Here is a 27,007-nt window from a genome sequence, read left to right as displayed (position 1 = left end):
AGTGCAGCCTTAGTGGGGACAAGGGTGCCATTGTATGTTACGACACGAGGTATGTGGTTGCCTCTCTGAGCACAGGAAGGCATTCTGAGATCTGTTTGGGCTTTTTTAGATGTCTTAAGCTTTGGCGTTTAAGCGGTAGGTGGAATCTGTATAACAAAATCCCACCAACGGGACTTTGGCCTGTCTTTAATATCAAGTATTTGTTTAAGTGCTTTGTTGAATCGGAGCCTAGTAGATCCCTCTAAAAGAAAGTGATTTTCAATCTAATAAGGTTATCTTAGTGTGAACATTTTAACTACATCAATCAATACGCCCGTCAGGAGCAAATGACTAATGGGATTTCTCTCTTCTCTCTTTCTTTGTTACCAGAATGATGAATTGACTTTGCCTGTTGCTGAAGAGCCTCATCTCCTTAATGCATTGCAGATATGTCTAATGGACGCAAGCTGTCAGGGTCTGGCAGTAACCAGTCCCCACCAAAAATATTTTCCCCTGAGACCGTTCCATCAGATTCCAGCTCTGGTCTCACAGAGGAAAATGTGACTAGGCTGGAAAAGGAGTACGCAACTTCTAAGGAAGCCTTCAATAAGAAGAGAATACGAGATTATATCAAGCAGAGTAATATTGCTCTCTCCTGCAATGAGGAAACTGGGAAAACCAGCACAGACCTTGTCTGGGATGAAGAACCTGAAGGAGCCCCGTCATCCTTTCCAGCAAAACAGAGGGAAAACAACAAAGAAGTTTGCCAGAACACCTATGCAGTTATTTCAAGGAAAGATGAGCTATTAACAGGTAACATTAACAGCAATCTGTGGGAGGGAAGACAGCTATCCTTGATCTTCCCTTAGTTTCTGTTTGCATACGGAAAACATGAGTGTTATGCTGGGCACTTGGGATGGTGCTGGGTCTTAGAACCATAAAATCATTAAGATTGAAAAAGATCACTAAGATAACCTAGTCCAACCATCAGCCCGACCCACCATGCCCACTCATGTCCCTCAATGCCACATCTACATGGCGCTTGAACCAGGGATGGTGACTCCACCTGGGCAGCCTGTTCCAATGCCTCACCATTTCGGGATAGACATGTACCTGCTCAGCCAGTGAGGGTTACTGTGGTATGACCACTGGGCTGGTTTGTTTTGGGCAATGGTTGCGAGCTGCAAGGGCAAGGCAAGGAGCACCAGCACTCAGACTGGAGCCCCAGCCTTGGGAGCTTGTCACAAACAGAAGGTGCTGTTCTACATGCAGCTGGAAAATCCATCCTTGTCTTGTGAAACAAGGTTTTCAAAGTCAAATGCCATGAACCAACTTGCCTGGAGCAAACAGATTTGCTCTGCTGCATGCATATGCCAGCAAATGTGTATTATCCACCTGTCTCTTCTTAGATATCTTTTTAAAGGTTCTTTTTTCCCATATGCCCTGAATTTAGTAATATTTTACAGCTCACTAAGTAAACTAACCAGTGTTTGGAGGCTGATAAGAGAGATAGAAAAGTAGTTAATTCATGGAAAGAGAAAAATAACTTAAGATACAAGGAAATATCTATGGCTGTGTGCAGGTCAGAGTCGCAGCTGTCTCAAGGGAGAGGGTGAGGAAAGGACTCGTGACAGGTAACCTGGGTACTCCACTGGGGAAACACCATGCATCATTCATGGGGAACAGCAACCACTGCCTTACTTAGGGCAAGCTTGGCTTTCTGCAGCAGAGACTTGCAACTTGCAACTTGCTTTCTCTTGAGAAAGCTTCATAGAAGAAAGATTATCCTTTTTCCTCATTTCTTCTTTGAGCTTGCTATGACCATGCAATCCACCTGCTGGTGGAACCATGGCTAGAATTGCATAGCTGGCATGAAAGAGTCAGCATAACTCATAACGTAAAAGGTTATTGATTTCCTAGAGAATCTGCACATCATTCCTTCTCGGGGCTTGGCCAAAAGAAGTGTTTTCACTTTTGCATTTTTTTTTTTTCCCAATGCAAATTTGCCTGCACCCAAGAATGAGAACAACTGACTGTTTGCACATGAAAGGTTTATTTCTTTTGAAGGGCTTTCCGCATGGAAACCAAGTGTTCTTAGCAGGTGTACACATGAGCAGCATCCCTGAGGAGCAGCCTGCCCCTGCAAGAGGCACAGGGTTGAAGCAGCAGCCACAAGTGGCACAAGTGAGAGTGGATGGATGAGGAAACATCTCACATGGCTGCCCCAGGATACTGCTGGTTCGATTGCCACCACATTTAAACATATCATTTAAAATTCAGATGAAATACGAGGTTTCTTTCATATGTTAGAGAGTAGAGTAATGTACATATGTGTAGATTTACCAAGGAAAATCAAATGGAATTGGGAATGCCTCAGTGGGGACCTAGTCTGAACAGTCAATACATCTTCAGGTATTTGCAGAATGCAGTGGCTCATGGGGCCTTGCTGGTCTTTCTAAATCCTTTTTCACTGTTTTTTGCCTTTCACAAGAGTGGCTCATCTAATCTGAGTGACATACCTTCATTTTGATGCTTTTTCTGGTTCTCTGTTTCAGTCATGTCTCTCTTTCTCCACATGCCTTATTCCTCCCCACTGCAGTGCACCAACACGTCTTGCTGTCCTCAAACATCTGTGTCGATATCCTTTCCCCTGACCTCCACAAACACAGGTCCTTTCCTTTCCCACCACCTTCTGCAAATTCCTGCCCCAATTCTCTCTCTCCAGCTTCCCTGATTTTTTGGAAATATCACCACTTGGCATTTTGGCACTACATCTAGTTGCTTGCAAGATGAAACCAGCAGGGAAGGCAAAGTGAATTAGCTTGTAACTCTTGTCTCTTCTTCCACAAAGTCTGCCTCTGTTGCCAGCCACATTTTAAGGCTCAATTTTGGGGAGCTTTTCCTTGGCTTGCCTGCAATTTATTATACCATTAAAAGCAATGGGGAAAAAATGTTCCTCGTTAAAGTGGGGAGGGTTTATCTGAAATACAAAATAATGAAATGGCCAGAAATCTCAAGGCAAAAAAGAGAAAGAAAGAAAGAAAAAAGAAAAAAAGAAAGAAAAGCCCTGCTGTTCAATACAAAAAGAATATTTCATCTTAAAATAAACCTTTTTCTTTCCTCTCCAGCACAGGCAATAAACTCTCCATCAGCTCATCCCACTGGCTCAAAGCCAAAGGAATCCAAGTAAGGACAGTAATTGGTAGCATTTTTCTGCATCACACAGCTGGGTGAGGCTGTATTTATGCCGTATGTGGGCTGGCAGCAGGAACACAAAATGGGGGAAATTTATGGGGTGCCTGCATTGCCCACAGCCTGACAACCGCTGCTTTGCATTTCCTCTTAATAAACTGTGACATCCAGGCCAGGGGTTGTTGTTGGGCACCTCAATGTCTGGAGGTATTCAGAGGGACACTAATGGCCTCTGTAGAATTTTTGTTAGTATTATCAGTGAACTAAGCATCATCACTCTTAATGTTGGGTTTGTCCTCTGTCCTCACATTCTTCGGGTTGTTGAGTTCTTTTCCTAAATGACATTAAAACATGTTTTTGGTAGCAAGGAAAAATGAGTATGGAAACATAAAGTCATAGGATCAATAAGGTTGGAAAAGACCACTATGATCACCAAGCCCAACCATCAACTCATCCCCACCATGTCCACTAACCATGTTCCTTCAGTGCCACATCTACACGGTTCATTGAACACCTCTAGGGATGGTGACTCCACCACCTCCATGGGCAGCCTGTGCCAGTGTATCACCACCCTTTCTGAGAATAAGTGTTTGCTAATATCCAACTGGAACCTTCCCAGTTGCAACTTAAGACCATCACATCTCATCCTAAATATATAAAATAAATATAATGATCTAAGGGAAGGCGGGTTGCATCACTGTGTAAGCACACAGTAAGGCTTTGTCCTTGTAGAATTATAAATTCACTGTTGCAATATGAAGAGGAATTAGTCCAGGTGCTTCCAAGGTGGCCTTTGGCCCCATACATGAAAAGAAAAAGTGTTGACATTTCAGGCAGGAGAGAGATGGAGGCACCTGAACATTGCTGTTCCCCAAAATCCCCTGAGGTTTTCACCCACAGGCGCTGTGCCCAAAAGCCTTTAAAATTCATAGGTCACTAATGAGCAAGCAGTGGTGTGTAACAGCATCCTTGAATTACTAATGCAGACAAACAAAATTATCAAAACCTGTTCCCTCCTTCCCTGAATCACATCAAGTTTTTTCTTTATATTTTTTCCCATGCTTTTTTCCATTTTCTGAGGCCACAGGCATCTCTGAATTCATAGATCAGAGGCAATCATAACATTCTCCCTGCATTGCACAGGCACCTTGATTGCTGTGCATCATAGGCTCAGAATGATTTCATGCCCTGACAAGCAGCTTTAGGAAAAAAAGGCAGAGTGAGAGGGTTTCTGGAAAGCACCATTTGTGCTGGACATGCTGTGATGAGGGAGAAGTACTGCTTCACAGCCTCAGCTGGTTCCAACACAGCCCCAGAGCCATATTGCATAATGAACTGTGCCAGCCCGATGCCAGATGTAGAACCATGCAAGAAGAGATGGAGCAGAGCAAGGATTTCAGGATTAGTGTTACCTGCCCAAAATGGTGTTACCAAGGGTCGCTGCTGGGAAACCTCACCTAGGCCCCAGAGCACCCTCCCCCTGCCATCATCCCACATGGTGTCACCTCTTCGCAATGACAGTGGAAGGAGGCATGACATGGAAGATCAGATGACCCAGAGTGGAGCTATTCATCCTCCATGACTGACAGGGAGGATGGTGAGTTTGTTTGATGCAGACCTTGCACTCAGAATTGTGGATTTGCTTTGGAAAGTGGCTTTCTGGCATGCTTTTTTGGGGTTGTTTTTTTTTTTTTTTTGGTTTGGCTTGGGTTGGGTTGGGGTTTTTTTGGGGGTTGTTTTTTTTTAAAGTTATTCATAAGTGGATTTTGTTCAGGGGCATTCTGATTCAGTTGAAGCACTCTGACAATGATAAATGCCTCTCATTACTGATATCCTAAGTTCTGTTCCCTTTCTGTCATTAAGGGACAAAAAGCCTCGTGGCATTTTTCTTCAGATCCAGCTTTATTTTGTTCTCTTCATTACTACGGGTTTCACGTATCAGTGAGAGCTTGTGGTGAAGCAGGGCCACGCTCAGCACAGCAGCTGATGGACACCAGCAAGAGCAAACACTCTGAGCCTGCACAGTCCCTTCCACTCTGCTGAGGCACAGAGAAAAGCTGTGAGCCAAGGAAATCCCCATAGGGGATGGTACCAGTGCTAAGGTCTGAGCCTGTCAGGTTTGTCCTCTGCCTTCACCACCAATTGTGGTGCTTAGGAGCTGAGAGATGCCACCACCTGCTGCCCAGCTTCATAGAATCACAGAAAAATTCGAGTTAAAAGGGACCCTTAAGGGCCATCTAATCAAACTTCCCCGCAACGAACAGACACGACTATGGCTAGATCAAGCTGCTCAGAGCACCATCCAGCCTGACCTTCTCCAACCCACACTTTGTCCACATGTCTTGGCTCAGCTGACAGAGATGTTCCTCACCCAGCACGGGGGAATATTCTAGTTTTCTTGGTTTTTACAGGCCTCCTTGGACTGATGAACCTTCTCATTGCACCAAGAGAGGGACTGAGGTGAGCTTCACTTGAAACTGAAGTGAAGCTGAATGGTGGCTGCCACTGTGGGCTGCCGGAATCAGTTACTCTCCTCCCTGCCTCCTGCAGCCAGAAGTTGTCCCCATCCTGTCTGCCACCAGTTGGATGGCCTCTGCAGCCACCCAAGGCCAGCATCTCCTTTTTGTCTCATGAAACACCTCCATGTCAGCCATCCAGACACTCAAGGATCTTGAAGAGCTGAGGTCCAGAGGCACACCAGACCCTTGAATATTTTAGGGGCTCCTGGTCTGCATGCAGGTCTGTGAGAGGAGCGTTGCGCTGTCACCAGGCTGTCTCAGCCACGAGGGCTTGCTAAATGCTTAGCCTGCAAAACAAAAGGCGTTCACTTCTTGGCTACAGCTTTCTGCCAAGAGATGGGCAGGTTGTGCTTCAATGCAGATGTCTCGGGGAAAAAATGTGCAGTGCATTAGAGAGCTGTGACTCATAGAATAATGATCCTCGTTTCTCATAGTTTATTAATAATTTAAACCCAATCTCAGTGTTATTGATCTATCATTGAATCGGAGATTTATTTCAGATCTGTAGTCACAGAAGCAGTAAATTTAATCCCCCTTCCCCTCCCACCCTTCCACCCACTAAACTCACTTTATAACTAAAACATGATGTTTAGGCTGTTTCAGTAATAGGAGAGGAGAAGAATAGCTCTGAGGCTGTTTGTGTCAGGAACAGCCCATGGAAGATGCGTAGGTTCTGGTTTTAAACCTTTTTCAGACCGAACTTCTGCCTGCACACGGTGTCAGAGATGCTGAAGGACCACAGACGGCAGCAAGCGCTGCTTGCTGGCATGAGCCTCCCAATTTAATCTTGCTTAAACTGGTGAAAACCTGAAGCAGCTGTCACAGTGTCCCAGGAGTACCATGACCATAAAATCAATTTAAGTGCATGGAGAATCAAGCCTGGAAAACCATCATGTGGAGGCTCCTACAGCAGTGCTCACTTGGCTCTAACATGTGTCTTGTGCATTCACTCCGGCGAGCAGCAAGACCTGTCCTTTTAAAGGAAGCCAGGAATAGAAAACAGCTTGTTCTATGGGTATTAAGTGCCCAGAACGGTGATTTCTGTAGGCAAATGAAATTCATTTTTATTAGACCAATTGTAGTACACAGGTGGGGTGGAAAATATGGTTTTGGCTGCAACAGCTCTTTCTGAGGTCCAAAAGAAAGCAGGAAATATATCCAAATGCTCATCTGTCCCTTTCCATCTATATTAATGGATGCGATTAAAAATATCTCCATCCTCTGCCTGCCCAACTCACTGCTGTCCTTGTCCCTGCAACCACAGCAAGAGGGGCTCTCGGTTACGGTGCGGGTTCCCGTAGCAATGGAAATGTGGGAATCCCACAGGACAGAGGTGATGTGAGTTGTAATGTAGCGGGGGGCAGTTCTGGGTGTTGTGGGGCTGCTGGGAGAGGAGGGAAAGCAGGGACAACCTGCTTAGCACTGGAATCCCTCCTGTCCTGATGGACTCCAGCAGATAGATCTCCCACAGAGCCCTGGCTTACCTGCATTAAACCTTTCACTTCCGCGAGGCCCCAGAGACTCATTTTGCCAGATGTCACCCAACAGCAGTATTTACTAAAAATGGTGGCTTCCTGCAATTACAAAGCAGACCTCCTTCCTCCTGCTCTTTACTGAACCAAGCAAGCAGTTTAGTGCACAGATACCAGTCACTGATGGAAGCTTTGAGGAATCCATACATGATGGGAGTAGATTTGGTGCCTCTCTGAATGTATAACCCTTCCTTCCATGGTGCAGGTGTGCATCAGGCACTTAGCAGGGTGTTTTCTGTACTGAGCAATTGCTCAGTAGAGAAGATAAACATTACTTCAGGGCACAGTTCACTCAAAATACAAGTTTTAATTTATTTAAGTCTCATTACACCAAGCAGGGTGAGGAAAGGAGGAAGTTAGGAGGAAGTTTTTCACACAGAGGGTGGTGACACACTGGAACAGGTTGCCCAAGGAGGCTGTGGATGCCCCATCCCTGGAAGCATTCAAGGCCAGGCTGGATGTGGCTCTGGGCAGCCTGGTCTGGTGGTTGGCGACCCTGCACATAGCAGGGGGGTTGAAACGAGATGATCATTGTGGTCCTTTTCAACCCAGGCCATTCTATGATTCTATGATTCTATGAAAGGTGATATCCATACCTTTCATAAGTGATCAACTTTTTGTGTCTCTGCCTCATTCCTCTTTGGTTGCATCCTCCCAGGGCTGACAAGGGTCACTTTGCTTTCATAAAATCACAGAATTATTAAGGTTGGAAAAGACCACTAGGATCATCTAGTCCAACTGTTCCCCACCATGCCAACTAACCCATGTTCCTCAGTGCCACATCTGCACGTTTCTTGAACACCTCCAGGGATGGTGACTCCACCACCTCCTTGAGCAGCCTGTTCCAGTTCCTCACTTCTCTTCATGAGAATAAATTTTCCCTAACCCCCAACCTTTGACACTTCCCTCCCAAGCAATGCCTTCAGCAAAGGAATTTGCAGATGCTCATGGCCATGGAGACAGCATGGTGCAGAGGGGGACAATGACAGCTAGGTAGGTGATATTCATATTCTTCCTTATGGAGGTCACAATGATGCCATGCCTTCAGGAATTTCTGCTCTTCCCTCCAGATATGGTGACGCTCTCTGGGGACACAGAGTTTTTCTCTGAAGCAGAAGTGAGTGAGAGGCCAAATGAAAGTGAGGAAGAGGCAAGAACAGAGGAGGAAGAGGAAAACAGCCAAACAGAGCAGTGTGAACAAGGTACAGTATGATCTTTTGCTTAATCATAGCAGTCATGAGATCAATCTGAGTGTTTGAGATTCCCAGCTGCCACTGTTGATGGCCTTTTGAAAATCCCAGCTAAGTGAAAAACTGTTTTGCTCATAAAGATGATCAACCCATTTGAAGACTTCTTTTTGCCATCATGGATCACTTTGCTTTAACACTTTTCTGCCAAGCAGAGTATTCAGAGTCTTATTCCTTGATGCTTATTGAATGTTTGGTGGTAGAGTGTAATAGGAAAGGTAATCCTTCTTTTCTTCTTCTATCTGGGCACATGCAGCCCTCAGGTGCTGTGAAGGAAGGACCTGGAACAGTCACGCCCTTCTTTTCTGTTTGGATAAAAGCACTTGCACTTGGGAGGAAAGGGGAAAGAGCAGCAAGAGGAGAATCTTGCTTTTTTATTATTTAGTTTTTAATTCGAGGTCTTTTCTTTTCTTTCTTTTCTTTCCTTTTCACAACTGTCCCAGTGACTTTGATGCTCTGCAGTCACTGGGTAAAGCAAGACTGCCTGGAGCACAGACATGCTCCCTGTTAGGTCTAATCCAGAATCCAGGGGCAAGCAAACCATGGGACACAAAGGCAGAGCTGCTGCCTGGACTCTCCTCTTTCCCTACCCCAAACACTCCATCTCCTATCAGTGGGATGCAGCAGCTTGAAATCTGGAGGAGGATGCCTGGAAGACCTCCCCCCACCCCACAGCTCATCCCTCCATTGCTACTTTTGCTTGTCAGGCATTTATATAAATAGGATTAACACCCGCAGTTACACTTAGCTAGGTTGCAAATTATGCAGGCTATCAAGGCTTGTGCTTCAGGGCACACAGTGATTACCATCGGAGGGGCAAAAATGAGTTTTTCCAATAACAGAATATTGCATGATTGACTGGGGACATTACAGAGCAGAGAGGATTAGCCTTTGCCATCAGTATCAGTTATGTGTCATTACTGCATCAAAGCACCAGGCGTAGCTGAGCCGCTTCCATCCAGGCTGCGCTGCAGGTGGCTGGGTCCTGAGGAGTGGAGTTGGTTGTTAAACCCACAGCTCATTTCTGTGCTTGCTGTGAAATGTGCCTCCAGCAAAACTGCACCCCCTGCTTTTGCTGCCTACCTGCTGCGCCACATGCTATGCACCTCTGACTCATGAGAGGAGCCTGTGCTCCCTCCATTGTCCTCCCATGGCTGGATTCAGCCCTCCCTGCTGCTGCTGCAGGATCCAGCCATCCCACACCCCCAGCACACCACCCTCTTTTCCATACCCCAAGTGATCATAGAATCATAGAATAGAATCATAGAATCATTATGGTTGAAAAAGACCACCAATATCACCATGTAGTCCAACCATCACCCCATCCCCACCATGCCCACTAACCATGTCCCTCAGTGCCACGTCTACACTGTATTTGAAAACTCCATCCTATGCCTTCATGTTTCAGAAGACCAAACCAGAAGACCAAACATGGGCTCTTGGGGCTCACCATCACCCCTCTGTGGCTTTGCAGTCACAGATAAGTCCATGTCCTATATAAGCCTGGAGCATCTGTTGGTGTTTCCCAGCTCTGATGGGACTAAAAGGTATCATCAGAGGAGCTGCTGGAACAGGAAGCTGGGGAGTATTGCAATACTGGGACACCTGACAACTTGTGTTCCATCTGCTTGTAGAAAATGAGACCATTCAGGCTGGCTTCTGCTGAGGTGACATGGGGTCAGATGTTGCTATAGGCAAAAGACAAGGAGATTGGCCATGGGCGGATGCCTCTCAGGATGATCTGTGCCCAAGGAGGGAACACTTCCAATGGAAAAGTCCACTGACCTTACAGCTCTTCTAAGGGTTGTGAGAAGGACAACAACACACCTTAACTCTCTGCTGTGTATGAACAATTTCGCCTACTCTTGACTTTCAGACCATCGCATTTCCTTCATCTTGGCAGAAAAATGATTGTCTCATTTGAATGGAAGAGCTAGAATTGACAGAAAATCCAAAATAAGAAACATAATTAGCGGTGAAACTTTTAATTCTCCATTTCTAAGTGTATTAGTGCTTATTTATTGAACCAGCTTGACATTTAGACAGTTCCTTTTAATGCTAATAGCGTTGATTACCAGGTTGAATCCCACTGCTTTGAGGAAGCTGCTGCTCAGTATTCCAAGCTGCCAAGTTCCCCCTGCACAGAAACACTTGCTTTTCTTTGCAAGAAATATCTATTTTTCAGCATAACAACATTAAAATAAGGCAATCAAGGGAGTTAGGAACCTGAGCCAGTAAGGACAGGCCAGACACAAGGTGCGGGGCTGCAGGGTGCCCAGCTTTTATTTATTCATTTTATTTTTATAACAATACATCAATAATTAATATTTGTAACTTGAAAATACATAATGTATGATGCACATATACAAATCAATCAATAAATATTATTTAGGTTTTAGCCTTTCCATGGCTAAGTAAGCTCTCTAGTGTCATTGGGATGGGGCCAGCCCATCGAGAAGAAGTGAGTGATAAGAGGTGGCCATAACAAGGGAGGAAGAGGAGGAGAAGGAAGAAGAGGGAGAGGGAGAGGGAAAAAGAGAGGGAGAGGGAGAGGGAGAGGGAGAGGGAGAGGGAGAGGGAGAGGGAGAGGGAGAGGGAGAGGGAGAGGGAGAGGGAGAGGGAGAGGAGAGGGAGAGGGAGAGGGAGAGGAGAGGGAGAGGGAGAGGGAGAGGAAGAGGAAGAGGAAGAGGAAGAGGAAGAGGAAGAGGAAGAGGAAGAGGAAGAGGAAGAGGAAGAGGAAGAGGAAGAGGAAGAGGAAGAGGAAGAGGAAGAGGAAGAGGAAGAGGAAGAGGAAGAGGAAGAGGAGGGGGTTTCTCCTCTCACCCACTTGCAGATTGCACTCCTCATTCTGGACTCTGCCTTCATCTTTGTACAGAATCCAACACAGCAGGGACTCCTGGCTATTGGAAATCTAGAGATCAAGAAATACTGTTTGTTTGTTTTTTCCCCATAACATTTGCAATCAGTCTATTTTTTCCAGTGCATGTAATGGAGCTCTTTGTGCTACCTCTCTTGAAGATCAGTTGAACAGACAGGTGTCTGATTGCCCTCCTGTTTCAATGTATATCATCATTGCTCCTTCAGAGCTGCTGCAAAATTGCACAGGTGTCAATATGAATAGAATTTGGCCTTACATTTGCTTCAGATGAGTCTTTATAGGTGAAAATGGTAGATATTCAGAAAATAAGCCTCATCTCCACATTACTGAGCATGCAATGTCAACACGAGGATGTTCAGTTGATACAGCTGGCTCCAGAAGTAGGGCAGGCTGCTAAATGCGGAGAGTGACAAGCCAGCCTGCCTTGACAAGCTTTGCCAATGGCTTACTGAGTGCGAGGAGATTACCATAGTCTGGGAAGGAGAGATACTTGAGCTCGGTAATTTCCCCCAGGGCATGATTACCTTGTAATAGCTACCATCCCTCATTCTTGTTTCTGGCTGGAGAGAAAGCACAATGTGAGGCTCAGGGCTTGCAGGGTCAGCTGAGAAAGAGTTAAGGCATGAGTTCTAAGGCAACCTCAGAAAAGTGCAGAGGGACAGAAGAGTAGAGGAGATTCTGTCATTGAGGTGCTGAGCCCTACTGTGTATTATAGAATCGTAGAATCATCAGTGTTGGAAAATAGCTCTAAGATCATTTAGTTCAACCATCAGCCCATCCCCACCATGCCCACTGACCACAGCTCTTGATGGATTCCTCTCCCATCTACCAGTTTACAACCTACTGAACCAATGGAAACGTTAGACGTGTACCCCACCTCATGTTGAGGAGCACTGCAATGGAAAAATCTCTTGCTTATTTTGAACTTACCACTTGATAGTTTTGTTTGGTGATCCTTCTTTTCTTCTGTAGAGCTCTGAATGGTGTGAACTGCTGTTCTCCAGTCACACCACTCTTCCCAATACAAAACTTGGTCGTATTTGATCTTCAGTTGTTTTTCTTCCAAGATAAAATGTCTTAATCTATTCAGTCATTCTCTGAATGGAGGCCCTTTTATGCGTTTGATCATCTTCAATTTCCTTTCTCTGTAGCTTTTCTATTTCTTCTGTATCATATTTGAGATTGGTGAATCAGGGCTGCACAATAGTATTCAGGAGATAGGAGCCCATGGATTTATACAGCAGCATAATGACTTCCTCTGTTTTTCTCTCTACCCCTAATAATTCCTAGCTCTCTGTTTGCTTTTTTTTGATTGCTACTGAGCACTGAGCTGACATTTGCATAGAGCTATCTATTATAACCTGAAGATTTCATTCCCAAGTGGAAATAGCCGCCTTGGAGCCCATTATTTTATATGTAAGCTAGGATTGTCTTTTCCCATGCGCATCACTTTACATTTATCTACATCAGATTTCATCTGTGATTTTTATTACCCTTTTATTCAGTGTCACAAGGATCTTTCTGTGACTCTTCACAGTCATCTCGTTGCCTCAAACACCCTGAATATCACCGGCAACATTCTCCTCTCTCTACTCACCTCTATTTTGAAATTAGTTTTGAATGGTTTGAAAACATGGGGCAGTGTTTATGCCAGCAGAGCAAGCTCCCCTCGAAGATGTGAAGTGTCAGGTCCCAAGGAGGAGGAAGCAATGCAGTTCTCCCAAGCTCTTTAGATGTCATGAGGGATCATACGGTGTTTCTGGGCACAGACGGTGGTGCGGCTAACTGGTACATCTCCCTCTCCTTGTTGCAATAGATGTAGGAGTGATGCTACTTGCTGGGATGAGTATTTGCCCTCCTCCAGACCATATGGAGCCATCAGGAGACCTGGTGGTGGCCCTTTTTTCTGTTGAAGCCAGGCTCTAGCACAAGTAGGAATACAAGCAACCTTGGACCTGGGGAGAGGAGACAGAATCCTGGAATCATCAAACAGCTTGAGTTGGAAAAGACACGAAATCCCTCTCAGCTCCAACCCCAATGCCTGGGCCCCCTGCCACCTCAGGCTGCCCAGGACTCTATCCAACTTGGCTTTGAGCACTTCCTGGAATGGGGCACCCACAGCTTCTCTGAGCAAGGGAAGCAATGGTTAGCAAAGCCTTCCTTTGAGAAAACTGCTGCGCAGAAATCTGTGAGCTGCTAATGAATGCCAGTTAAACAACAGTTCTTCCTTGCAAAAAGCTGTGTGTGAGCCTGCTGAGCCTACTTACAGAAGTCCAAGGCTGGAGTCAGAGGAGGAATCATCATCTAGCCCAAAAGAGCAGGAAGACAATGGGATGGCAGCTGCACAGTGCACAGCCCAGGTGAGGCCCAGCAGAGGATCAGTACAAGGAACCACGACTTTCTATCACATGCACTTTTTGGCAGTTTGCTGGGCTTTTTTCTCAGGAGCAGAGCCCATCTGGGAGGGGTGCCAGCGCCCTGTGCATTAACAACGAGAGGCACTTCTTTCTCCTCAGGGCAACCTGGTTGAGTGCAAGAGGATGAAGTGATGCCACTGCTGTTGTAGGTAAATGAGTCAGGCTGAGCATCACTCAAAAGGGCAAAGGCTCCCTGCCTTATGAGGTTTAGGCTTGACCATCTAAAAACCAGGTCTTGTTTGACAAGGTCAAGAAGAGAAATGTCAGTGACTGGGACACAAAGTGTCTTTTGGGCTGTGCTAAGACACACATGGTGCAAATAGAGATGGGTGCCTTACACCGGTGCTGATGCCACCACAGTGGGTGCTGTTGGCCAGCTCACCCAGTTACTGGATCACAGTGGGCTGAGAGATGAGGAATAGCCACCTAGAATGCAATCTGGGCTGAGATGTGTGCTTAAATGACATCTCTGCTTGGAGTAGAAGGCACTGAAACAACTACTGTAAATACAACAGAAAAGGAAAGGCCTCTAAAGCTACTCTTGAGTCACTTTTAAGCAACTACCACGATAGAGAAGAGCTGAACACAAATATTTCCATCATAAAAGCTTTGCAAACACAATTTTTTTCTTTTCAAAACTCAAACATCCTCTTTTCCCTTGAAGTTCCCCTAAAAAACCTGAGCACGTCTTGTTTTTTTAATGTATTCTCTCAAGGTTTTTCTTAAAGAGGAGATAGGACTGGCTTTTTAAAACTCATTTGAGCTGTATTTTGCTCTTTTTTCCCCCCCCCCCCACATTCTCAGTGCTTCACAGGACATTAAAAGAAGGTCAAATCAAGATGTTCCAATTTCCATATGAAAATCAATTGGTATTTTCCATTGAAGTCTTAAGAAGGAAGAGTAAGCATGACAATTACACCTGTTTGCAAGCATAGATAATAAAATACAGACTGAGTTTCCAAAGTATATGTATCTATATATCTATAAATGTATAGCAAAAAGAAGGGCTGGTGTTAGATGAAATGCAGTGGGTTTGGTTGCTTTTATGGGGATGGCCTAGATTTAAGCCCATTTCTTATTTTTTTTAAACTAATGAAGTCGATACTTAATTTCTTATGTCTTCTAAGAAAACTACTGTAACTGAAGAGTCTGCAAGGTGTACCTTCTGTGGTGCTCCTGAAAAACCAATCCCAACAGCAGCAGATCTGAAGGAAAAACCACAAGAAAATGTGAGTCTACTCATACAGTGTTGGGATGCTGCAATGTAAGCAGGTTCTGCCCAGGATCCACATCACCCTTGACATGTGCTTCACCCCACAGCTCTTTTGCTGCAGGAGCTATAAGCAGGTATTCAACACTGCCATCCAAGACCTGATGAGTGAAGATGATGCGAATGAGATGTACTCTGCTTCCCATGCTAATGATTTGCTAAGTGGCATCAAGGAGAAGGTGTTGCAACAGTAAGGAACCCAGAGAGACCCCAGACACTGGTGGGAGGAGGGAGGCCTGTCAGCACCTCCTTTTGCTCTCTTCCGAGGGATTTCACCGGTGGAAACCTGCTTGTGGCGTCACACCACCACCAACAATTTGATCTTACTGTCAACCTCTCCTCTTTTGATCTCAGGTTGAGTGAGGGAGGCTTTGAGAACTACAGGAAAATCCTTCGGCAGTACTTGAAAACTGTTTCCCGTGAGTACCTTGAATTGCTGTGGTCACTGGGCTCAATTTGGAGCCAAAAGTACATCGTAACATTAGGGCACTCAGAAAAGCTGAACCTGCAGCCTTCTATGTACTAAATGGTGCCAGAATCCTAAGTAGTAGTGGCCAGGGGCATTCATAGTTCATCAGAACACAGGTCTGTGTAATTCCCTGCCCATGAGACCTGTCATCTACATACTTTATGTCCTCTGGTTGAAAGGAATAGGAAATAGTACAGAAGAAATTTGCCTGTTCACATTTAGTCCATGCTTTGCTATAAGCAATTCTCAGCTGGACATTTTATTGTTTTGAGCAAGGAGATCATTTCTCCTTGCTCAGTTATGTAATCAAGGATTACATTTCTCAGGAAAATTGCCCTACATTGTCATAGAGCCTATCCCGTCCTATTCAGGCTAGATCTTCCTGCTTGTTTCTCCTCAAACAAAGCTGAAAACCAAAAACTCCTCAATCCCTCCTTCCATTCCCTCTCCATTCCAAATAACTGGAGACAGAAGACTTGGAGAAACTTCATGTTGTTCTCAACACCAACCTCCTAAACATTTATTTTTTCAGAGAAGAGAGTCTCTTTCAGACTCTCAAAACCCAGCGACTACATCATCAGACCAAAGGTTGACCCTTTCACAAAGTACCAACCAACACTGGCACCTCCAGAAAACCTACTCGAGATGGACAAGGATTTTGTTGCAGAGCACCTAAAGGTGGGTGTAGAGTTGGAGCTCTTCATGTTTTTTTTTCATGTGGGAAATTAGATATCATCATGAGATATAGAGAAGATCCTAATTCAGCAAAATCATAGACTAACCCAAGTTGGAAGGGATATATCAGGATCGAGTCCAACCCTTGGCTCCAACCAGAACCATTCCAAAATCAGAGCATATGTTCAAAAGCATTGTCCAAACACTTTTTGAACACTGGCAATCTCAGAGCTATGGCCACTTCCCTGGGCAGGCTGTTCCATGCCCACCGCCTTCTGGTGCAGAACCTCTCCCTAATCCCCCACCCACCCATCTCCTGACACAGCTCCATGTCATTCCCTAAGGCCAGGCCCTGTGAAATGTTCACCAGTGAGTGCACTACACAGATGGGACCTACGTGCTTGTGGCTGTTGGAAGATGGACCTAGTCAGATGTTTGTGGAGGGGGTACAAGGCTGAGTCAGGCATCCCCAGGGTTTTACTGGGATGATGCCCATCTGGAAATGTTTTACTTACCGAGCATACAGTGCAGCTTGAAGCCTGAATGCCACTATCTGCAGGGCCTTAGCTGAAACCTCAGGCCCTGCTCTGTTTAGCTCTGTACTATCCATCTCTCTTACTCTCTCAACCAGGCTGCTCTTCCCTAACAGCCAGATGGAGATGGATCTGAGCTATTCAGCTAGGAATGATCCTGAACCCAGGTCAAGCCCCAGACCAACAATTTGATAGCAAAGGCAAAAGGTTTACACGGTCCAGCAAGCATTTAGTCCATCAGTAGAGGCATCACTGCTGTGTCCAGCAAGCAGTGGGGCAGGGCGCTCAGGTGGAGGCTCTCTCTGGAAAGTCAGACCAATGTGACCAAAAGAAAGATGATTAAGGATCAGGGAGCTGTTTTTTGGGAGAGTGGCAAAAGCATATTTCAGGGGCTCTGTCCCCACCCCCAACTCAGCCCCCCTTCTCCCCCCTGCTTCTCCTCTCCAAATCAAAGTGCTTCTGCAGTTTCTGCAGGCATATCAGAAAACCACCTGTGATTTATCACACAATCAGTGATTTTGTTGGCTTTTTTATTTTCAACATAGAAGTGCATTATATTGCTCTCTCCTCCTGAAATATAGGGGCAGCAAATCCTCCTGCCTTGGACTGCCTGTCTTTTTAGCCTCATAAAAAGCCTGAAAAATGAAAGCAGGCGCAAGATTGCCAGTATGTTGCTTTTCTGTTTCCCTCCATCCCTTACAACCAAGCAGTAATCCTTAGCTGGTTTGCAGTGCCAAAGCGTGCACCTTCGGGTTATTAATGAGTGCTGCAGCTGAAATGAGCTCCTTCTCGGGTACCAAATGGAAACTGCCATGGAGCAGTCCCTCAAATCCCTATGAGAGACAAGATCTGAGCAAGGCTTCTTTCTGCACCTGGCAATCAACTGCTGCTTTGAATGATGATGTCAAGAGGGAGAAGCAAATTCACTCGCTTCCTCTTCTCAACCAAAACAAGCAGCTCTCTGTTTTTCCAGGCTCCTTATTCCTATAAGAAAGCACCAAACCCAGCTCCCTTGCAGTGCTTGGAGCTAAGCCCTCAGCAAAGAGATGTTTTTATTTCACTTGTCAGGATGCTGCTGGGTAAATTATTTGTGTGTCTAATGGAAAGAGGGCTCCTGGCAAATTATATCATCAGAGAGCAGCTAATGACATAAAATAAAAAAGAGCTGAGCTTTGCACATGAAATGCAAAAACACAGGACTGAAGGATGGGTTTCCCTCAGTAATTTTAAGGGGTTTAATTAAAAAGTAAGCAAACAAATGAAGGCTAGGTGGAAAGCATAGTGTGTGATGGTTTGGGTAGGCATGGGCACAGGGAGAGGAAGGCATAGCGCAGAGCATCCGTTTCCTGCGCACCCCTCCAATGCTCGCCTGCACCCACCTGCATCTCATCACTCTGGTTTTGCTCCTGCAGCTCTGCCACTCTCCCAGCCCAGTGAGGAGATGCTATCCTGATGGACGGATGTTTTACCTCCTTTTCCCAGATGGAAGTGGTCAGGTTTAGTATCCAATTCATATAGACGAGCCAACCTGGGCATGTCATAACTCCAAGTGGACCGCTGTGGCTCTCCTCCCTTGGAGTAGCTCGCCTCTGGGTTTTCATAGAACCATGGAATCATGGAAAAGAGCTCTAAGATACCTAGTCCAACCACCAGCCCATCCCCACCATGCCCACTAATAACCACGTCCCTCAGTGCCACATCTACGTGGTTCTTGAAAACCTCCAGGGACGGTGACTCCACCACCTCACTGAGCACTCTGCGCCAGTGCTTCACCATTCTTTCTAAGAATAGATTTTTCCTAATATGCAACCTGAACCTCTCGTGGCACAACTGAAGGCAACTACGGCTCATTTTGGGCTGCACAACTCATTTGGCTACACAACTTGTGTGGGTCAATGTCGCTTCTCTATGGAAATAAAGTCTACAGAGCCAGTAGCCCTCAGGTTGGCTGCTTGAAGGGTGGGTGATAGAGGCATGAGTTACTTCTCCCCCTCCAAGGCCCCACAATGTTTTTCACATCAAGCTTTCTGTGGGTTTCCGATGGGCTTGTCTTTCCTTAACCACCTCTCAGCTACCCGTCAGGCAACATAGCCATCCTGATTGCATTCACTGAGGAAGCACAGTTCACCTATGTCATCTTGGAGGACAACAGGCACCCAGGGATTCGGGCAGCCTTCGGGAGCCGTGGCCACGGGGTCAGCTTCCACCCCAATGGACGCCCCAGGTAGGTGCAGGCCTGGTGAGCCACAGTGCATTGCTGATGGCTCAGCCCAGGGATAAGCATGCATCTTCTTCCCTGGCTTCTCATGGAGCACCGGGCGGCCATGCTAGAAAATCACAGTTATTACTTGCATGCAAGGGGACACTGCAATACCTGAAGACATTGAGCTTGATATCAATGTTGCTTTTGGTTTGTTTTTCATTTCCAGTGAGTGCTCTTCACTGTAAAGACTGACTTAGATGACTGATTTCTTGCAGACTTATTGATAATATGAGGCGACCAATGGCTTTCAGTGAAGTTGCTGGTGTCTGAGCTTCTAGTTTTTGGCAGCCCCACCCCCAGTTTCCAAAGTTTCCCTCTAGAAAGCTGGGAACTGCAGGAATCAGTAAATCCCGGCTCAATTTCACAAGTCCTCCCTGCATTGAGACTAATGAATGGCTGTATTAAATGTCTAACCAGCTATTACAAATCATTCTGAATAGCTTCTGTAATAACATGTCCATTAGAGTACTGCAGCCCCGCCGCTTGCCTGCAGACACATCAGCCTCTCATCCATCACACAGCAAGCCAGGCTTCACAGCTCAGTGCTGATCCCAAAGCATCACCCACCCCTCGGCCAAGCCACATCCCCCCAGGGGCACACATGGTCCCACATGCTACGTCTGGGGAGCTCCAGCTCCCAGGGCTGTCACAAGATGAGTAGTATTGATTTGGGTTTGGATGCTGTAAATACGGGCTGTTTTCCCCACACACAGCACATTTCTCTCCCCTTTGTTCTTCGGCAGGGCCGTTTCCCATGCCCTGCCACACATACAAACATGCACAGCCACGTGCAGGGCACTTACTTTTAGTATAAATGTTGCTAGAGCAATAGAAATGAGAGTGCTCAGTACCTCTCAGAAAATGTAGAAGTACAATGGGAAGATGGGCAGCCCATGCTTCACCCCAAAATTTTCCTCGCCTTCCAAAGGCTTGCTGGTCACCCTGGGCAGGACAGTTTCTGTAGTGGGCTTTATTCTGCAGGACAGCTATTACGAGAACAGCATCACCCATCATTGACTCTTGCAGTGAGTTTTGTCCAAGCGCAGGAGAAGATGGCATTTGGGCGGGGGAAGCTGCTGTCTCTGAATTCACCCAATGTCTGTCCCCAGCACCGTCCTGAGCCCTTGCACAGGAATCTGCTGTGACCAAGCAGGGGAGAGGCAGAAGCACTGGAACTGGCACGACCTCAGCCACCACGTCCACAGCCCTCCCTTCCAGCCTATCACCATGAAACTGAACAGCCACCTCACCCTTAAAATTGTGACTCAGGATAAAATTCACCTATGGTTTGGGAGCCACAACAACTGCATCCACTTTAACTTGGGGGCCCGGCTCAAGGTGAGTGCATGATGTGCTGGATGTACTCAGCCAAGCCCTGTCCTGGGAGAGCAGCAGCAGTGCAGAGCAGCTCACCTGAGATACACAAAGTCCTGCCAAGGTGCTGCCCAGAGCTGGCCACAGGTTTCAGGTGGAAAAGTCATCATTTAATTCCAAAGCAAATTTCCTGCCCTTGCGAATCTTAATGAAATTCCACTTCGGGGAAGCATTTAGATAAGATTGAAATGCTGCCACTGAAGGGCAAGAACAGCACATCTCACAGATTCATTTTGAAATGCTATTTCTTTTCAAAACATTTATATTAAATGTCAATACAAACACAATGCTCCTGATTTTATCTTAACAGCATTTCATTTAACATGAAACAAGCATTTGGGGACAGGAACAGAAATCCTTTGGTATTCATTGCCACTCAGGTTTCCTACCTCTGACCTTCCCTGGGGGTGGAAATGCTGCATTACCAGGGCTCTCAGTGCCAGTGACTGTCCCAGCCTCCAGCTGTGCATCCCCATCTCCTAATCCCCAGCTCCCCCTGGAGTTTAGCCCCTCGATCCCTGAGCATACACTGGAAAGAGAACCATCTCCCAAGGGAAATTGTAGGGTCAGCATGCTCCAAGGGCGTGTGGAGGGCAAGGGCAGCCCAGGACAAGGGTGAGCGTGAAAGCTGAGTTACAAAGGATGCTCTTCCTTACAGCCTCCCTTTAGTATTAATGTTCTTCTCTTTACACGGGCTCTCTTTGCAGTTGAAAGACCCAGAGACAAGTCACCTACTGAAAGGATTAGAAAACGAAGAGGAGCGCTTCCTTCAATCCAAAAAGATTCAGTTCAGGAACCTGCTCTCCAAAATAGAGTCAGTTTTGCAACAGTTTTGGCAATCTCAGCCTCAGTGATATCACTCCTTGTGTTTCATCATCATCTGTCTGCCTGAAAGACTGAAGTGAAGGCATCAAGATGTGCAGCAAACAGTTATCGTCAGCATTTCGGATCAACTCTACCTTCATCAAGGTGATAACAGCCAGTCACTTTGCAATGACAATAAAGCTCCTTTTCCAAGCTCACAATGCTTATCTTCCTGCACATCCAGTCCTTGTAACACCAAGCCGATCTCATTTGAAAACTTCATCAAAACCAAACAGGAATAGTGTGAGGAAAGGAAAGCAGTTTTTGCTTGGGAAATACCCAGCATGGTATGTATAGGCACAGAAGAGTGAATGCATGGCCAGCTGTTCACTGCACATCCCAGAAGACACAATCCAAAGGGCCAAACCTCTTTAGGAGGCTGCAAGCATTCAGGCAGCAAAGGTCACGTATCTGCCTGCACCAGTCAGACAGAAGATGGATTCCATAAGAAAGCAGCATTTTTCCTTAGATGGGTTCATTCAAATGACAATGTCAAAACCAGAGAGTAGAGGGATGCTTCACACTGACATTTCAGGGAACAAACCACAAGCCTCTGGATGGCATGAAGGGCCAGAAAAACACCATGCAGTAGGTAAGTCAGTGAGCAACCAGGTAGCAAGAAGAACTAACAAATAAAATAATACTTGTGCTTCCTGCCACAACCTCCAAGTTTACTCTTAGTACAGGCCATCTAGTTAAATCTGTTCTTGTTACAGTTGTGGTTTCTTCCCCCTAATAGAACTCCAAACAAAGAGACCATTCAGTCACACAAGACCATCTGTCAGTAAAGAAGATACAAATCTGTCAGTAAAGAAAATACAAATTTACTTTATTATAACCATAATGAGAGATTACTTCAACAGTTAGCTGTATGTTCAGCACTCAGGTCTACATCTGTGCCAAATGAAGTCAATTCTCTTACTGCTAAAAAGGAACACCACTTCTTAGTAACGCACTCCTCGCCTGTGCTTACAGGGTATTTATTGTCTCTGTGTTACAGTTATCTTGACAGACAAGCCTCAGGATACAGAATAAAGCTTTACTCTTTGACCAAAATAGGAGGCAACATTTTTATTTAAAAAAATTAAAAACAGCAAGTTTCTAGTCAGATAATATAAAGCATCTTAAGTTAATCTCTTGAAAGTATTTACACTATTTGTAAACGTAAATATCTGAAACTGTACATGTTTAAACAAATGTTCGTTTAGCAAACAGGCTGTATAAACTGATAGCTCTTCTAATCTTCCAACCAGCTGTCCTAGAGCTGTCTGGGTATTCCAGGAGAGAACCCCAAACACAAGAGTGACTGCTGCAAAGGTTTACCCTTCACAACTTCTCTGTACAATGTATGAAGTCATCCATGGCTTTGTACAGTGACCATGCAATCCTTCTGTAAAACTTTATAAAAAAAACAAATATACATATATTACAATGCACTGGACATTATTTTACAGCCTGCAATTCTACATGAGTAAAAAGAAAGGGCAAGTTTTCGTCCTCGTTAATTCCTCTCGTTAATTTTAGGGGTCACGTCAGGTCCTATGAGTACCATTTATGTGCCTCAGCACCACTGCTGCACCACTCCTCACGGTAGCTCTAAATCACACCATTTTAGACTCCAGCCATATGATTTATTACAGGAAAAAACATTAAATCAAAACCACCACTGATGTGCATGGAAGTGCCTACTTAATTAAAACTTCTAAACAGTTTTTACAAATAAGTTAAAAATCTGTCACGCACTTCACCAAATGTTTCCTTCTCACTGCTGTACAATAAAGACTTACACACTGAGATACCCTGAAGCTGCTTTTAGTGTTTCATTCCATTAATGACAGAGTGGATTGCAACCAGCTTTCCCAAATTATGATCAGTGCATACTGACCAGAGTGCACTGTTCACCAGTCACTGAGCCCCTGCTTACAACAGGGATTTAACAGTGCTTGCACATTCACTCCTGGCATCCCCTTTACAGCTCCATTAGCACTCAGCCCAGCACACAGAGGCTGTACAAGTTCCAGTCCCAGTGTCCACCATGAACAAAACAACACCTCTGGTTAATCTCAGTAAGGCAACGAAAACACAGCTAACCTACAACTCTAAGTACCTGAGAATCTCAATGCTAAGCTTTGTTGTAAAGCAGCTGAAAACACGCAGTCCCCTCAGAACCAACAGGAATTGTATTGCACAGCTTTCCATTGCAAATCCAAGAATCTGAGATTCTTTACATGGAGTAAGGCCAGAGCACGAACCTTCAGGTCAGACCTCACGGCTCCCAATCACAACAGTACAACAACAGCACACCCAGTGTTTCAAGAAGTGCTTCAGATGTGGAAAACAGTCTTCTCAACTAAAAACCTCTGAATTATGTTCGAGCACAGAGTGGATTACCAGGATCCTCACAGGTGTTAAAATTGGAGCATTAAGTCAAATGGTCATAGCAACGTGCCATCTCCAAGCCTTGCAAAATACCTACTGCTGCTCCCATTTCATTCCTGCATTTAATTTCCAGTGTTTTTGAAAGTGCTGTTTTTCACTGTATTAATCAGCTTAAAGTATGAAAGCTTTTTACATCAAAAAACAGGACTCCAAATTTGAGAATACTTGGAGAAGGCAGTTAACTGAGCATCCATAAGAGTAATCAGCAAAAGGTTTGTTTTGTGTTCCTTCCCCCCTCTTCTCAAGCTAGCAAATAGGAAGACCTTAACAAATCAATAAAACTGATTTTTAACATTTTCCAAAAACGGGGTTAAGCAGCCTGGAGGGTCTTAATGCAGACTGGACTGCACGGGGGAGGAAATCCTTCATTTACTTCAAGCAAACGTCTTCACATCCCCTTCATTGCTTGTCATTCAGCCAAGGATGCTTAAATAGCAGCCTTACCAGCTACTTGGATATTGACAGAAGTAAGTTCACCTGAAAGACAAAGTGAAATATTTGAAGGGAGCATATAAACAGGAGGGGGAACAGCTGTTTACGAGGGTGGATAGTGATAGGACAAGGGGGAACGATTTTAAACTGAGACAGGGGAGGTTTAGGTTAGATACTGGGAGGAAGTTTTTCACACAGAGGGTGGTGATGCACTGGAACAGGTTGCCCAAGGAGTCTGTGGATGCCCCATCCCTGGAGGCATTCAAGACCAGGCTGGATGTGGTTCTGGGCAGCCTGGTCTGGTGGTTGGCGACCCTGCACATAGCAGAGGGGTTGAAACTGGATGATCATTGTGGTCCTTTTCAACCCAGGCCATTCCATGATTCTGTGAAAGCCTACATTAGGCAGAACAGCTACATTCAAGATCTGCCTCATGTTTTCACCTTTAAATAGATAAACAATGTTGGAAGAAGTCAACTCTTCTAGGATAACACCACCTCCTTCCAGTGTATCACTCCCACTCTGTGTTCCAGGATAGTTAACACACACCCCTGAGGCCACATTCACTCCTCTAGCACATCAGCTTGATCATCTGTTTAATGATTGGCAGCCTGCAACAATCAAAATTCCAGCCACATTCCCTGGATCATTAAGGTCAAAGAGAGATTTTAAAAAACTGACTTGGTTTGTGGCAGAGCATCCTAAAATGGAGAATTCTCAACCCCAATCATCGCTGAGACTAAAGATCTTATTATGCATGGATACATTTCCATAGAAATCTGCACATTTCCCCAGTGCAATTTACCTCAAATGAATCCTTATAATTCTTTACTCTGCTTCCCAAATGTTAAAGCTGCTGCTTGTTGCATTTGTCAAAAGCAAGACTACCTTCACATCTGCAGGTTTTATTCACAAGCTGCGGTATCTCTCTGAAAAGGCAATGCCCAAAAAAGGCAAGCCTCTGCCATGATGTTGTAGAACCCAATCCCAAACAACATAAATCACCACAAAAAACTCTATTGGATATTCATAGAGAAGCAACCAAACAAGAAACTTTTAATTGAGAGCTGAAGGTTCAGATAAAGCCCTGAGTTTAATCACCCGGGATTAAGGGGCATTAAAAAAAAAACCAAAAAGATACAGAATGCTAAAAAGCACTAAAAATGAAAAGTTAATGTTTGAAAAAGACACATGAAAGAGCACTTGATAAATCTGAGAGCTTTAATATATTCAGTACAGACCTGTTCCATTGAAGGACAAGCTATAATCTGAAGATCCTCATTACTAAATTCTTCCTTTAACAAAGCATGGAGTTTCTGGAACATTTGCTGGATGTTATTCTTTTAAAGAAAAGGAAAAAAAAAATTAAAATTAAAAAAAAAAAAACACCACAAAACCCACCCACAAAACTCATGTCAAACATTAACTACAATACATGTGATGTATATGGAATAGGTGCTGAAGTGACCAGGCAGAGAGAAGTGGCTGAACATGAAAACATTTTCTCTTAAAACACAACAAAAAGCCCCAAGGAATCCAGGCTGGCTCAATACAGAAATTTCAGCTAACACATGCTAAGCTGAAACACCAAATCCTACAGACTTAACCTGAAAACCTAAAACTCAAGTCTGGCTCCTTATATTGGGTCTGCCATTGAATCTGTATCAGTCTCTCCACTTCCAGTGCCCATGTGTAACAGACCAACCTCAGACCAAGTGGCAGAATGAACAGAATCCAGCTGCTTCCTTGCAATGTCCATTACACAGGCTGAATACAAGACAGCAGTACAGGATTCTTTTTAAGCTAAAACAAACCATGGATATATATATATTTTTATTTCACAGGCCTTTTCAATAGGTTTTTCATCAGGGATACCACAGTGATTGCAATACTATGTTCACTGCTATGTGTGCTTGGCATTTGTCATGTGTTTAACTGGCTGGATTGCTAGCCTAGGAAAACTCACACAGACATAAACAAGAGTATGTGTGTATATGTGTCTGCATAAATCGTCCACCTTTGTAGTTGCTCAGATATTACATTCATTTTCAGTGTGGGGAATTCTTTTTTGTTGATGTTAGTGAAGTTTGTGTGATCAATGTTGACAGCAGTGCACTGTAATGATGTATTACACACTCCCTACATATATATATGTCTACTTATACAGATATATTATACATATAAGTATGCATCCAGAAATCCAAAGTGAACAATCCCACAAAATGTACTTAAAGTCTTAACTAAAGGAAAGTCCAAGACCTACAGAAAAACATGCTGATGTAGCACTACTCACCCTAACTGGCTTAAACAAAATGAACTCTGTGTCTTTATTGGACAAGTATAGTGACATGCTTCGTAACGTTGACTGCAGCTTTGTTTTTATTGTCTTGTAAGTGGAAGAGACCATATCGTTGATCTTTGCTGAAAGTAAAAGTAAACACACTTAATGAAGTGCAATGGCATTCTGCTAGTTAAAATTCACATTCCAAAACATCATCTCTACTTTACTGGGGCTGACCATAACCACAGGGTGGACTGAAAGAGGAAGAGGGGGTGAGTGGGCAGCACAGATTCACTCCATCGTGTGCCCACAACACGCCACACATGTCGTTGGTCTTTCAGGACCTACTCAAGACATCAGCCCCTCCTTCCCTGCAGAAGGAGCATCCAACCCTTTTCTGCCAGCCACCACATCCTCCTGAGGTTCCTCAAGTCAGAAACAAAGTTCTATAGACTCCCACCCATGCAGAAAACTGCCAGAGAAAAGAAACTACTGGGGAATAAATTGTGCTAGTACAGAGAACAGCATATCACAAATTCTCCTTTATTGCCCATCTGATGTAATCTGCACAAGGAAAGCTTGCACAGACATCTGAATTTTAAATTCAACCACACAGGAATCCACTCAGACAAGACCTTCTTTC

General features: G+C 44.9%; 2 protein-coding genes across 3 annotated transcripts in view; one reads left to right on the top strand and one right to left on the bottom strand.

Moving 5' to 3' along the window:
- The first annotated feature begins 428 nt into the window (after window positions 1–428).
- Window positions 429–21,244, top strand: ERICH6B (glutamate rich 6B). The gene is made up of 13 exons (XM_085230253.1): window positions 429–792; window positions 3,108–3,165; window positions 6,385–6,455; window positions 8,293–8,424; window positions 13,586–13,707; window positions 14,892–14,993; window positions 15,085–15,224; window positions 15,389–15,453; window positions 16,036–16,181; window positions 18,124–18,212; window positions 18,783–18,935; window positions 20,084–20,312; window positions 21,056–21,244. Exons 1-13 carry the CDS (start codon window positions 429–431, stop codon window positions 21,200–21,202), a joined length of 1,818 nt encoding a protein of 605 aa, XP_085086379.1. The 3' UTR covers window positions 21,203–21,244.
- Window positions 21,245–22,014: 770 nt separating this feature from the next.
- The window catches only part of COG3 (component of oligomeric golgi complex 3), a 31,977-nt gene continuing 26,984 nt past the window's right edge, over window positions 22,015–27,007 (bottom strand). For both annotated transcript variants that reach the window (XM_085215826.1, XM_085215827.1), the window contains 3 exons: window positions 26,377–26,504; window positions 25,325–25,423; window positions 22,015–24,128 (listed from right to left, as the gene is read on the bottom strand). In XM_085215826.1, coding sequence (XP_085071952.1) covers window positions 24,099–24,128; window positions 25,325–25,423; window positions 26,377–26,504 — 257 coding nt within the window. In that variant the 3' untranslated portion in view covers window positions 22,015–24,098. The remainder of the gene's footprint in view (window positions 24,129–25,324; window positions 25,424–26,376; window positions 26,505–27,007) is intronic.

The sequence above is a fragment of the Meleagris gallopavo genome, chromosome 1, assembly GCF_905368555.1.
Source record: "Meleagris gallopavo chromosome 1, MGAL_WU_HG_1.1, whole genome shotgun sequence".
Taxonomy (NCBI): domain Eukaryota; kingdom Metazoa; phylum Chordata; class Aves; order Galliformes; family Phasianidae; genus Meleagris; species Meleagris gallopavo.
This window is presented reverse-complemented; position numbering and strand designations above follow the sequence as displayed.